This window comes from Equus przewalskii, chromosome 13, assembly GCF_037783145.1.
Source record: "Equus przewalskii isolate Varuska chromosome 13, EquPr2, whole genome shotgun sequence".
Classification (NCBI taxonomy): domain Eukaryota; kingdom Metazoa; phylum Chordata; class Mammalia; order Perissodactyla; family Equidae; genus Equus; species Equus przewalskii.
Genome location: NC_091843.1, coordinates 36,440,040 through 36,453,427, shown reverse-complemented (window position 1 = coordinate 36,453,427; position 13,388 = coordinate 36,440,040). Strand labels below are relative to the sequence as shown.

Genomic DNA, 13,388 nt, shown 5'->3' with positions numbered 1-13,388 from the left:
TGTTTTTTAATAATACCCCAGTAAATGAGGATAAAGAGATTGCTGGTTTTGTTCTTTTTAAAAAATTTTGAAACAGAAAAATCATAGAAACAAGTGTCAGATTTCCTAATCATTTGCTAGTGGACCCTAAAGATATAATATAGTGCACAAATATTTGACACTAAATTTAGCTTGAAAAAGTATTAAATGAACATAGTGGATTTGCAGAGAATTTGTTCAAATTTGAGACATCTGTTAACTAAAATAATGTGGGATTTTCTTTTTTTGGTAATCTATAAATGTCTTTATAGTTAAGAAAATTAGTAAAACATCTTTGTGTATAAATTATAGCTTGCATGGCCTCTCTTACTAGCAGTCATTGCGCTGATGAATAGGTACCAGGATAAAACTTATAACCAGATTTAAGTGAGTAATTTTAACATGTTTACTCTGGGGCTCTATAAAAATGAATAATCTTTGAATCTATGGTTTTGTCATTTTAGGATATTCATGTAAATATGCTGCAGGTCCTGTGGCACCATAGAATATTGACAATATTTAGTGCATGTTGACCATGTGCCAGAACTATTAAATTCATTCTACACATCTCTTTATCCTCTCAACAACTCTACAAGGTACATGCTGTTATTTGCCCAAGGTCACATGGTTAGTGGATCCAGGAACTACTGTGGTGTTCAATAAATCTGACTCAAAAGCTAGTGGTTGGTTTGGAGCTTTCATACATAGTGCTGCCAAGTCTTTCCAACTAACAGGCACAAATATCTACTTGTCTTTTTCAGTCATCAACCTCAATCACAGTAACATCTTTCAGGGCCTGCTGAAATGCCTGTCTTTTTCTGGTCTCATACACGTATCACAAATGCCAAATACCTTGTTTCAGGCCATCAGCATCTTTGCCACTCTTGCTGTAGCTTGAGGAAGCTTCCTTGTGCTCTTAAAACATACAGAGACCATATACAGACATTCCTTTTGGCCTTGCTTTAAAAGGAGTCCCATCTACATCATTCTTCCTCATATCACCCATGAGTCTCTTAGGTTTTTTAAAATGTCCCTGCTGGAAGGCCTTAGAGAGTCACATCCCCACCCCTAGTCTTGCCCTATCATAGGGTTTATCACATTTTATTAAAATTCTTCAGTCTTTGTCCTACTAAACTATGGGTTCAATGAGGGTCAGAAGATTTAAAGACATTTAAAAATTCCTCAAGAATTTAGGACGTAAGTAAAGTTGGGTTCCTTGTTAGTTTTGTATATATAGTAGTAAACACCTGCTAAATTAGGGGCATAAAGACTTTAGTAGATACACATTATAGGCAAACAATTATATAATAATACAACACAGAAAAGTCATTCCTAGACTATTTTAAGAATACACCAAGAATATTTGCAGTTGATCTCAATAAGATATATAATCTCCCTCCATGCTAAAACATTTGCTAAAATCACAGAGTCGAGATTCCTAACCTGATCAAATTTATCTTATTCCAAAAGCCTGTGTGATGCTTAATAGGGAAATCCTAGAAATGTTCTTATTAAAAAAGAGAAAGCTGTGTTCAAAGTTACTAGCAAAGGCAGTTAGGCAAGAGAAGAAAAATGTTTAAGTGGGAAAAGAGGTAAAAATCACTTGCAGATTAAGTTTACTTGAAAAATGCTGAGTGGCAGCTGAAAATAGTGTATTCGAGTAGGTACTAATCAATTTGAAGATAAACTAGGAGGAAAATAAGGCTAGGAATAATTAGAGACACGTATAAGTTATATATGAAGAAAACATTAAAACACAAATAAGACCTTAAATGCTAAGTCATGCCATGTCCAAGAAATTTCAACATAAAGATAATTCTCCTAAAGAAAACTAAGTTTATGGGAGCTGGCCCCGTGGCTGAGTGGTTAAGTTTGCGCGCTCCGCTGCAGGCGGCCCAGTGTTTCATTGGCTCGAATCCTGGGCCCGGACATGGTACTGCTCATCAAGCCACGCTGAGGCAGTGTCCCACATGCCACAACTAGAAGGACCCACAACGAAGAATATACAGCTATGTACTGGGGGGCTTTGGGGAGAAAAAGGAAAAATAAAACCTTAAAAAAAGAGAGAACTAAATTTATAAAAATCGATAAATATAACAGGATTATTTTTGGAATGAGACAAGTTGATTTGAACATTCATGTGGAAAAATAAGAATAGCTTTAATGTGAAAAATTAGAGTCTTAAAGGAAAACTACCCTTACCAGATGTTAAAACATTACAAAAGGAATAAAACAGGGTGGTACTGGCACCTGAATAGGTTACTCGATGAATGCGACAGATAAGGAAATCCAGAAATGGGCCCTAAAACAGATGAAATTTTAAAACTGCAAGAAGAAAACGGGCAGTTTTTTAAGTTAAAATGAATACTTGAATGAATGATGTGACTAGATTAAAAAGTCATGTATGGGAAAACACCATGAACAAACAAAATGGGTAAAAGATGTTTGCCAAGGGTTAATTTTTCTTTAATACGGTTCCTATAAATCAAAAAGGAAAAGCTCAACAACTGAATAGATAAATGGGCAAAAGATATGAACAGTTAAATGATGCTTAACTCCAGTTAACGCAAATAAAATCCATAGATGGAATTCCACTTTCTAACAGTCAGATTTTCAAATAGATTTTGACAACAGTTATCAAAGGAATGGGGGAACAGGTATTCAATTTTTCGCAGTAAATTGATATGATCTTTAAGGAGGGCAATCTAGGTTTTTGGGTTTTTTTTTTTTTAAGATTTTATTTTTCCTTTTTCTCCCCAAAGCCCCCTGGTACATGGGGTCCTTCTAGTTGTGGCATGTGGGATACTGCCTCAGCATGGCTTGATGAGTGGTGCCATGTCCATGCCCAGGATCTGAACCAGCAAAACCCTGGGCCACCAAAGCAGAGTGTGCAAACTTAACCAGTCAGCTACAGGACTGGTCCTGCAATCTAGTTTTTAAATTTAAAAATGCATATACACTGACTAAGCCATTCCAATGCAATCAAAAGAATATTTTGTGATGTGGCAATTTAAAATTCCAATTTTCATGTTTATTAAACCAGTCATTTACTGAGCGATTGTCTGGCTGCTTTTGCACTACAACTGCAGCGTATTTCTGACTTATATGGCCCACAAGCCTAAAATATTTGGCACCTTTATGGAAGTTTTGCCTAATCCCTGCTCTAGAACAGTACTTTATAATCAAAATTTCTACAATGACAGAAATGTTCTCCAAGCTGTCCACTAGCTAAATGTAGATGGTAAGATTGAGACAATGAGTATAGCTTAAGGCTCTTGGACAGCAGACAGTGTAGCTCTAGGAAATGAGTTTATTTTGAACTGCATGCATACTTTTACATGTATGGAGTAATGTGCACATGAGTTTTTTTAAGTCACTGCTTTGAATAGTGGAAAATAGGGCTGACCTGGTGGCTCAGCAGTTAAGTGTGCACATTCCGCTTTGGCGGCCCAGGGTTTGATGGTTAGATCCCAGGTGTGGACATGGCACTGCTTGGCAAGCCATGCTGTGGCAGGCGTCCCACATACTAAGTAGAGGAAGGTGGGAAAGGATGTTAGCTCAGAGCCAGTCTTCAGCAAAAAGGATTGGCCACAGATGTTAGCTCAGGGCTAATCTTCCTCAAGAAAAGAAAAAATAGGAAAATACCTACGTTGTCCATTGGGAGAACATTAGTTAAATAAATTTTGTATCATCCATATAATGGAATACTAGGCAGCCTTATTGGAAGATATCTAAGAAATTTAAAATAGAAACAATGTATAATCTTTAAAATAAAGCTTTGTTTAGTGTATCACTGCATAACAAACCACTGTACAACTTAGTAGTTGAAACAACTATTAAAATTTTGTACATTGATTGGGCTCAGCTAGGTGGTTGTGTTCCACAGGGACTTGGCGAGGCTACAGCTATCTATCTGGAGGCTTCACTTTGGCTGGAAATTGGCACTGGCTGTCACCTGAGAGCTCAGCTGGGGCTGTTGACTGAAGCTCCTTGGTTCTGTTTTTTTTTTTTTTTTAATTGAGGAAGATTAGCCCTGAGCTAACATCTGCTGCCAATCCTCTTTTTGCTGAGGAAGACTGGCCCTGAGCTAACATCCGTGCCCATCTTCCTCTATTTTATATGTGGGAGACCTACTACAGCATGGCTTGACACACCTGGGATCCGGGTCACCAAAGCGGAACATGTGAACTTACTTAACCTGCTGCCCCACTGGCCTGGCCCTCCTTGGTTCTCTTAATGTGGCCTTTTCATATTGGTTGGGATTCTCGCAGCATGGCAACTTGGTTCCAAGCGGATGAAAGGAAATCTTATAATTAACTTCTGCAATCTCTGGATCCAAGCCAGTTACAGGGCCCTTCCGGATGCAGGTAGAGGGGAACTTGATTCCACTATTCCATAAGAAGAGTGGCAAAGAATTTGTGACCATCTTTAATTCACAAGTATGTGTATATACATGTATGTATGTATCTACACACTAAATGTTTATAGAATCCATAGACTACACAAGAAATGGTTGATAGTGGGTGGCCTTTATGTAAGGGAGTAGGGGTTTGGGGAAATCTTATTTGTGTTCTTTGAATTTTATTGTGTGTATTACCTATTCAAAAAGTCCTTTTTAAGCCCTCGTCCCCCATGCCACTGTTAAAAGAGCCACTGGTTGACAGTCTAAAATATAGGAATGCCCTGGCTTCATGTTTTCTTCTCTGCTCAAAACTGTAAAAGGTCTTCATTATCAGCTCAAATTTCAGACTCTATCCTGGTGTTAGATAATATAGCTGTACCAAACTTGCCACTTAGACCTTTCAAAGTCTCAGGAGAAATTCTTGCTTTGTAGCCTCATTCTTTACCATCCCTGGTGTACACCACACCAACTCCCAAATAACCCAAATGTGAATAAAGCTCTTGATCCATCTCTGCTCACAGCCAGGCTCATCTTGAGGCCAGACTCCTTGTCCAGTCTCCTAAATCAGACCAGGATCCTCAGGACCTAGTGATTTGTCTTATCCATCATTGAGTCCCTACACTTGTACAGTGTTCTTCATGAAATAGGCTTTTGATGACTGAAGTGTTGTATTAACTTTGGTTTTCAGTGTGTCTTTTTGTTGATGAGCCACTAAGCACATCTTTAATAAATAATTACTCAATTGAAAAAGTTTGCCTTTTCTTCTCCGTACAATCACCAGATGGCATTACAGCCTTATACAAAAACATGGGTAAGTGCATATCTGAACTAAGATGCGTTCATGTTTCAAAGGCTCACAGAGGAGAAAGCAGATCTGGATTCCAGTGGAAGGAAGACCCAAGATTCACTGAAGAATCCCAAATTTCATTCCAAAGCTAACTATATAGTGGGCTTAAACATCACTTATTTAGGGGAGCCCCAGTCCTTGATGAATTCTACTAAATGCCTTCTGAAAGTCTGTAGAAAATCACACAACATACATGGAGATGTGGGATTGCAATCACAATGGCTATTTACAAATTTTCCCCTGTGCAACTCTAGCCCTCAACAGATGACTTAGTCACAGAAAACAGAAGTCACCAGACTAATTCCTCTCTCTTCAGTCCTCTCCTTATCCTGTTACAGTAAAGGCATGTCTCCGGATCTCATTCTTTTGGGAGCATCCCTTATTAATTATCCCTTTTCTTTCCTGTTTTTTCAACTAATGCTTTCCTAAAATACTCTGACTGCCAACATTTTAATTGTGCTCAAAATTCTCCCATAGTAAAACAAAAGCTTCCTCAATCTTGCTTATTCCTGTCTCTTCATAGCCAAACTTTCTGCATTCGGTAGTTTCCATCTTCCTGTTTTCCATGCACTCAGCACCTCCAGTCTGACTTCCTCTCCCACTTGACTGGAAGCAGCTCAATGTTAACAATGATGTCCATGTTACATAATACTTTGCAGATATTTTTAGTCCTAGTCTTGACCTCTTCATAGCATTTGACCTTGTTGACATTTCATCCTTTAAGTGTTTTGGTTGTCAAGGCAGCACAATTCCTGTCTTCCCCTACCAATTGTACTTGCTTGATCTTTGTCATTCAGCTCTACCTGATTAATTTCTAAAGGCTTGGTCCTAAAGTCTCTCCTTTCACGGTATTATCTCCAGCTCATCTTTCTACTCCCATTGTTTCATTTATATCATTAACAAATTTATCACTAACCTACACTCCTTTAAAACTGACACCAAACAATTTGCCTTATTGTTTCCCCAGCTGATCCTCTTCCAGTGCCCAGTAGCACTGCTAACCCTAGAGTTGTCATTCTTCCATGACAGTACTCTCCCTCATCTTCCATATCCAATCCAATTAACAAGACCTGCTTCTTTTTGTCCTAAAAGATCTGAGGTTTTGTACTGGTCACTGGTCTCCATCTTTGCCCCCACCACTGTCTTTAACAGAGGACCCAGAATGCGTTTTCAAAGGTGCGAATCTGAGCACGCTCGAGATTTTAAAAGCTTGAGGGCTATCAATCAGTACTTGTATTCACTAATTTACCTCAGGCTTCAGGTGACTGCCTTTCACTCTGTGTTTGAATTCGAAATCCCAAGGAAATGGCTCTTTCCCCGAGTATTATCTATGCAGTTTGTCCAAGTCTACCTCAGGGTTTTCACACGTGCTATTCTTTAGCTTATCCGGATACATTCAGTCAAATTCACCAAATGGCTGCGGCAGTCTTTTCTATGGGGTGGGTTCGCTATCTTCCGCCTCAGTGACCCTCCTGTACGGAATTCCTAGCGCTTCCTACCACTCTTCGACAAGTAAACATAAAATAACCAAAGTATAGAAATGGAGTCTAAACCAGGGGCCCCCGTGACTCGCTTCTAACGCATACTCTATTTAAATTTTGCATCATGCAATTTAGGGTGTGGGGAAAAAAGGCTGCTTGGGGAATGGGACTCGAACTCGTAAGCTGTCTCCCTCTCCATTTCCCGCCACCAGCGGGCTCCAGGATTAGTGAACAACGACCACGGCGGAGGGCGCGAGTGGCGTGCTCGCGATGAGTAGGGGGAGGGGCCCGGCGCGCGCAGAAACGGGACCCAAGGAGGGGTGGGGGCGAGCTCTCTCGCGAGAGTGGGTTTGTTCTTGGGCTGAAGCCGCTGCTGCCACCTCTTACCAGCGCCGTTGCTGCGGGGGATTGTGGGAGCCTCCGCGTCCCGCTCGCTAGGAGAGAGATCTCTCTCCTTTTCCCTCTTCCTTTTCTTAAGGTAGGCGTGAAGCGGGTAAGAATCAGGGTGGGGTGGCCGGGGGCTCTTCGCGTCCGCCGGGAGGAGGCAGCGACGGCGACAGGGGCTGCAGGGAGCCGGCGGCGCGCCTTTCTTGCTCGCTCCCGCTCGCCCGCTCTGCCTCCCTCCGCGCTGCGTATGTGAGCCGCCTGATCGGCGGCCGCCATGTTAGGAGCGCAGTGGCGGCGCAACCAGCCTCCTCGGGCGGCGGAGGTGAGCGGTCCCGCAGGGAGACCTGCGGCTAGCTAAGGGCCCAGGGTGCGGCGGGAGAGTCTGGGGGCGCCGCGGGCAGCCGATCGCCCAAGCTTCCCGCGTCCCAGGTTTGCTGTGGGCGGAGGCGGTACGACGAGCCCGTTACACGCGGGCTGCAGCGCTGAGGAGAAGGGAGGAGCGCTCGAGGCCTGAGGGACCGACTGGCCGTAGGGCGCCTGCCGTTTGGGGAGGCTAGTTAAGATAGCGAAGTTCTCGGATAGCGCTAGCCCCAGATACGTGTTTGCTTTTTTTCTGTTTCGCGCCTGAAAATGTGCCCCAAAATGGAGGATTTCGCAGACTCCGAAAAGCTTAGTCGTTTGAGCAGCGTTTCTTGGTGTGGCGGCCTTCGCTCTGCTCCTCGCCCATCGCTTCATAGCGCCCCCTAAGACGCCCCTGTCCCGCGCCCACACACATGCGCGCGCGATTGTAGCCGGACCTCGGAAACAATCCTCCCCGCCCCCCATCGCGTAAAAATGGCCGAAAACCGAAACGTTAACGCTTGTTTTTCGTGTTGGCGTCGTGGATAAAGCTTTCTGCAGTACGCTGTGAGGCAGGAGATTTGTTCTTGTTTAGAAAGTCACCTCACATTTTTTTTTCTTTATTAAAATATTGTGTAGTTTCCTCTCGAGAGGATAGTGTGGTGTGGGACCTTCCGGTTTCCAGACAAAGGGTTTGGAGTACTGTGGTGTAGTCGCCGCATCGTTGTTCTTTTCATTGCCAGGCCTTTGCCACGTTCTCTGTTCTACAGGGACTTTTCCTCTTTACCGTGGAGGAATGTCTCAAGTTCATCCTGCTCTGAGGCCCTATTCTGTGGAATATTCCTATTGGATCAGTTACAGTTTTCCAGCCAGATATTTCTAGAACGGTTATGGCGATTCCGAAATTTCTCGTCTATCAAGCGCGCTGGCATAATGTGAGAGGCGTTGATTTCCCAGGTCATGGTCGTGAGATTTTTGTATTGATGCTGCGTTCTGCGTCCTGAAGAGAGCTTGATTTTTAAGATTTTTAAATAGTCGATGAAACAGTTTTCTCCCAGGTAAATTTAGACAGTTGTACTCTGCGGGCAAAAATCGTATTTGGTGCTATTTTCATAAATGCTCAAAATAAGATTTTCTTTTAAAAACTAAGTGGCTCAGTCATCCGTCGAAATAATTTTCAACATTAGCAGTGTTTTAGAAATCAAGAAGGCGGAGAAGACAGACTTTTGTCGCAAAAACGCACCGTGTGTGCCTTTTCCACTTAACTAGAATGTTTTTGCAAACTTGAAATTAAACAGTTGGAGTACTACATGAAGATTCTTCTGGTTGGTTATGTAAGATTTGGGCAAGAGATCTTTAGCCAGAAGATGTTGCTGTTGAAGTGCTTTAAACTTAACATTTCTTCCTTTACACTTAACATTATATGCTTATAGCATTAGTATACTTTATCCAGAGAGGTAGTTTTCACTTTATCTTCTTTACATATCTCGCTTTTCAGCTGTGTGTACGAAGAGTTATTTTTCTGTAGCATTTTGAACTGATTGGGAAGGATTTAACCACCCTTGATGTGAACATTGTTTATGTTAAAGGAGTCCCTAACCATACTAATTTTACTGAATGCTCTTAGCGAGGTGTAAATGCTAAATACTATTAGAAGTCAGTTAATGATAACTATACAGATTTTAACAGCTGAGGAATGCAAGGAAAAGGTCTTAAGATAATTTTAGAAATAAAATGTAGGGGAAATCCCTAATTTTATAGTAGAGAAAGTTAAAGCCCATGGAGATGGTTATATAGTTAACCAGTGGCAGTGCTGCTGGTGTGTTCTAGAATGCTTACTTCTTCATTGGATACTTGATTCAGACTCTTCATGTTATAATAAATAGGCTTAAAAATGGAAGGACTATACTTACAGGATAGGCTTCCTAAGGGACTAGTGTGTCAGGTATTTGTGTACTACATAGATGTTAATCTTGGTTATTAAGCATTAAAAATCTAAAAGATTAAACATTTAGAGATTTGCTAATTATAGTGTGGCTATCAAATGGAAATCTATACAGCTACTTAGAATAATGTTTCAAGAGGGGAGTAATGATGGGAAAATGATAATGAAATATAGTATTAATTGGAAAGAAAATGTAATTAAACTACTGATGCCAAATTGGATCATTTTTTGTTTTTTAAAGGAATGTGTAAATAAGCATAAAAATAGAGATACACCCAAAAAAGTTAGCTCTGGATGTTGGCATTATGGGTGATTTGTATTTCCTTCTTCTCTTTTTCTGAAATTTCCACAAGAAACTACATTTACTTCTATAATGAGGGGGGTAAATGAAACATTTTTTGTAAATGCTGGGACTGCTTAAAAGACCAGAATCTCTTGTTTTGTTTTTTAGGATCTCTCATGTATTTTTGAGGGAAATTGAGATAGAAGTGAGCCAGCTTCTTAAAATATGAAGTCGCAGAGCATTCAAAAGTAACAAAAAGTAGTGCTTGTTCTGTAAGATAACCCCGTTTATTATATGTAGACAAACAGGAATCTGAAGACAATCCTATGTAAAGATATTAAATTTGTCATTGGGACTAATGCTAATTAGGTTACAGTATGAACTGCAGCCATTAACTATTTTAAGAATGATCAAAACCAAACAATTGGGTAATAGTTTGTTAGATGATGATCTTTGCACATCTTTTAGTTAAAAGTACTTTTTTTCCTCTATATGTCTTTTGGTTAGAATTACATTAAAACTGTCCCGCACTTGTGGCAACAAGTTCTAAGTTTACTACTTTAGTGACTTAATGTTTGGGAAGGACTAGACTAAGTTCCTTGGGGATGAGGTGGAGGGTTGGAGACAATGTAGTGTTGCAGTTTTTTTCTATCCATGGTTATTCCAAGGTTAACACTGTCCAGGAAGTAAAGTGCTGCAGTTTATCCTTGTTAGCTGTGTAGTGGACCTTCTCATTGCATCATTAGGATCAAGAGTTCTGAAATTTTTGATGAAAAGCTTTATATGTAGAAAGGTGTAGTGGATAAAAGTAGAGCAGAGAGAAAAGGCAATGGATTGAGAGAATTGTAGATATGTAGCCTTTAAGAGATTTTTATAAGTGATTTTTTAAAATTCTGTACTTTAGCTTTTGACTTATTGCAGTTCATATCTATTATAATCTTAAATATAAACTTATAATTCAGTAGAAGTTATGTGATATAGTGCTATGCTATCTTTCCTGACCTGAATATAATTTATTACCGTGGCAAGTCTGAGTAGATGAAGTGCCTTTGATGTGATCTGGCTTGTGTATGATTTTCCAGTTGTATATCAAGTCCTAATGTTCTCTGTATAAATAAGCCTCGAGACTCTTTGAAGTTTAAACGTAAACTTTCATGTATATTTTCATTTTTTTAGAAGTTTTTAAATTTTAATTTTAAAATTTTTTAATTAAAAAATTTAATTAAAAAAGGTAAACTTAAAAAGCCATTCCAAAGCTTAAAGGCTGATTGATATAAAATATTTGCTTTTTTTCTGGAAAGTTTTAAAAATGACTTATCTCCAACATTCTCTTTGATCTGTAGTCCCAATAGCCTGTGGTTGTTGGTATCTATCTTAAGGCAGAAACAGGTTAGTAGGAAAAAACAGTGCGGGGGCGGGGGAGTTAGTTCTTCCTTGGTTCTTCCCAGGTGCTACTGTTGGATATGCTGCTGGATAAAAAGAGCGGGGGGGGGGGGGGGGGGGGTGTCTGTGGTAGATGTCCTAGTGGGCAGGTTGTAAATGCAGCATGTATGGAAAGTAACCAGTTATCTTAGGGTCTAAATGGGACCTTTATTTGCGGTATCACAGGTTGCTATGAAGATACAGAATTTTCTGATCTTTCAAGATGATTTGCATGGTTTTTTTCCCCCTTTGAGGGGATTACTTGGATGTTAAACATCTCCCTTTGGTGTAGTAACTCTTATGAGAAGAACCTATACCATATGTGACAATTTAAAGTCAAGTGTTGGAGCCCCTGACTCATAGTAGATGGGAAAGGAACAGTAATATTGAAGAAAGACAGACATTTGTACTTAAAAAATTCTTGCCATGAGAAGATGTGAAACAGAACAATTTCAATGCTTAACTGTGTATCCTTGTGTGGGCTATGGTATTCTGGGAAAGCACCATGGAGGAGAGAGTTTTACTCTCATGCATCAGGAGACACCAAGAAAATACTCATAGTAGCATTCTTGGTCATGGCAAGAAATTGGAAACAGCCTAAATGTTTATCATCTGCAGAATAGATAAGTCTGTGTGCTTAATTGTATCCATATTGCAGTGAAAATGTAGGTTTAACTCATTTATAAAGCCTGTTTATATACAGTTGAGAAATGCTAAGTTAAAGTTTTTAAGTAAAGCTATATATATATATATATGTTAAGTAGTAAAACTTAAAAACAGGGGACTGCAGAAGGAGGAGGAGTGCATTGGAAATTGGTTGGTGGAAGATATCTAAGGTCTTGTTAATGTTCTGTTTCTGAACTTGGGTGTTTGTATACGCTGTGGTGGTTTTTTGTTTTTTGGGTTTTTTTGAGGAAGATTAGCCCTGAGCTAACATCTGTGGCCAATCCTCTTCTTTTTACTGAGGAAGACTGGCCCTGAGCTAACACCTGTGCCCATCTTCCTCTACTTTATATATGGGATGTCTACCACAGCATGGCTTGCCAAGCTGTGCCATGTCTGCATCCAGGATCCAAACCAGCAAACGGAACGTGTGCACTGAACTGCTGCGCCACCGGCCTGCTCCCTGCACTGTTTTTTATAGTGCACAATCTGGGGAGGATGCTGGGCCTTAAGAGAATTGCTAGTATTAAATGAACAGAAAAGAGACACATTCCAGCTAATAATTATGTTTGCACAAATACTACGCAGTCTCTGTAAGTGCTCGTAAGATGACCTTTCCCATAAGGTGTTGGCATCTGGGGGAAAATAGGTTTAGAGAAAGAGTATGCAACTGATACGTGAAAGGCATTGGAAAAAACCGTAGCGTGGACCTCATGTGGTAAGTAGTAGAGAGTAGTTTGTTTCTGAGCAGGAGAGGGTAAAATGAGTGATGTTTTAGGAGCTTTGTGTTGGAAGCTGTGAGCCTGGATGCAAGGAGGCCAGCTGAAAGGCAGGAGGACTAAGGATCTCCAGTAAGGTTATATGGCAGAGGAAATGGAGAGGTAAGGACTGTGTTCTGAAGGATGAGAAGGTAATTTAAAGGTAGATTGACAATAGAAAATGAAGAAAGATGTAGTTTAATTTGTCCACTTTCACTAGAATCCCCTTCTCTTTTTCAATCTTGTTTGTCTAGGTTACTACCAGTCTTTAAATTTGGTCTTCTAAATTAAAACTGACTTCTGGTTCGTTAACAAAGTTCAAATTTGAATGCAGCTTTGCATAGAAATGGACGGGACATTAAAGTTGATAGGCAAAATAGGAAGTATAGTACAAGTGAAAGGTTTAGAAGCTGTTTATTGGTATGTTTCTGGGTCAGTCCTTTTTTCTTTAAAGTTTATTTTCTCGTTGGTTGAGAGGATCAGATCACGTAAAAGTAGATAACTACTGCGGTGCTTACCATGTGCCAGACAGCATTCTAAGTGTTTTATGTGGATTAGTTTTTAAAATCTTTACAGCCTTGTGAAATAGGTATTATTTTTATTAGCTTTTTACATATGAGGAAACAAAAAGATGTTAAATAATTTGTCTGTCACACAGCTGTTTTGTAGTAGAACCAGGATTCAAATCAAGGCATTTGGGCTCCAAAAATCTCACTAGGTATACACCAAGTCAAAGATTTGTGCAAATGTTTGTGGAAGCCAAGAGAATAGACCATAAAGTCAGTGGAGGGGAGAATCTTAAGGGTGCAGAATGGCACCTTGAGGAAAACCACTAATTTTGCT

The 13,388-nt window shown here is 40.1% G+C and overlaps 1 protein-coding gene across 50 annotated transcripts in view; it reads left to right on the top strand.

The window, feature by feature from the left end:
- Nucleotides 1–13,388, top strand: part of MATR3 (matrin 3) — a 47,475-nt gene that overhangs the window by 10,038 nt on the left and 24,049 nt on the right. For 4 of the 50 annotated variants that reach the window (XM_070570741.1, XM_008515535.2, XM_070570731.1 and 1 more), the window contains exon 1: nucleotides 6,887–7,226. The exons of 24 other annotated variants lie outside the window; for them this stretch is intronic. Coding sequence is in view for 4 of the 26 variants with exons in the window: in XM_070570751.1 (XP_070426852.1) it covers nucleotides 7,410–7,457 (48 nt within the window). In the remaining 22 variants the exon portion in view is untranslated. Of the gene's footprint in view, nucleotides 1–6,886; nucleotides 8,533–13,388 lie in introns of those variants that run through there. 22 more of the 50 variants (XM_070570748.1, XM_070570738.1, XM_070570723.1 and 19 more) reach the window with 13 other exon arrangements.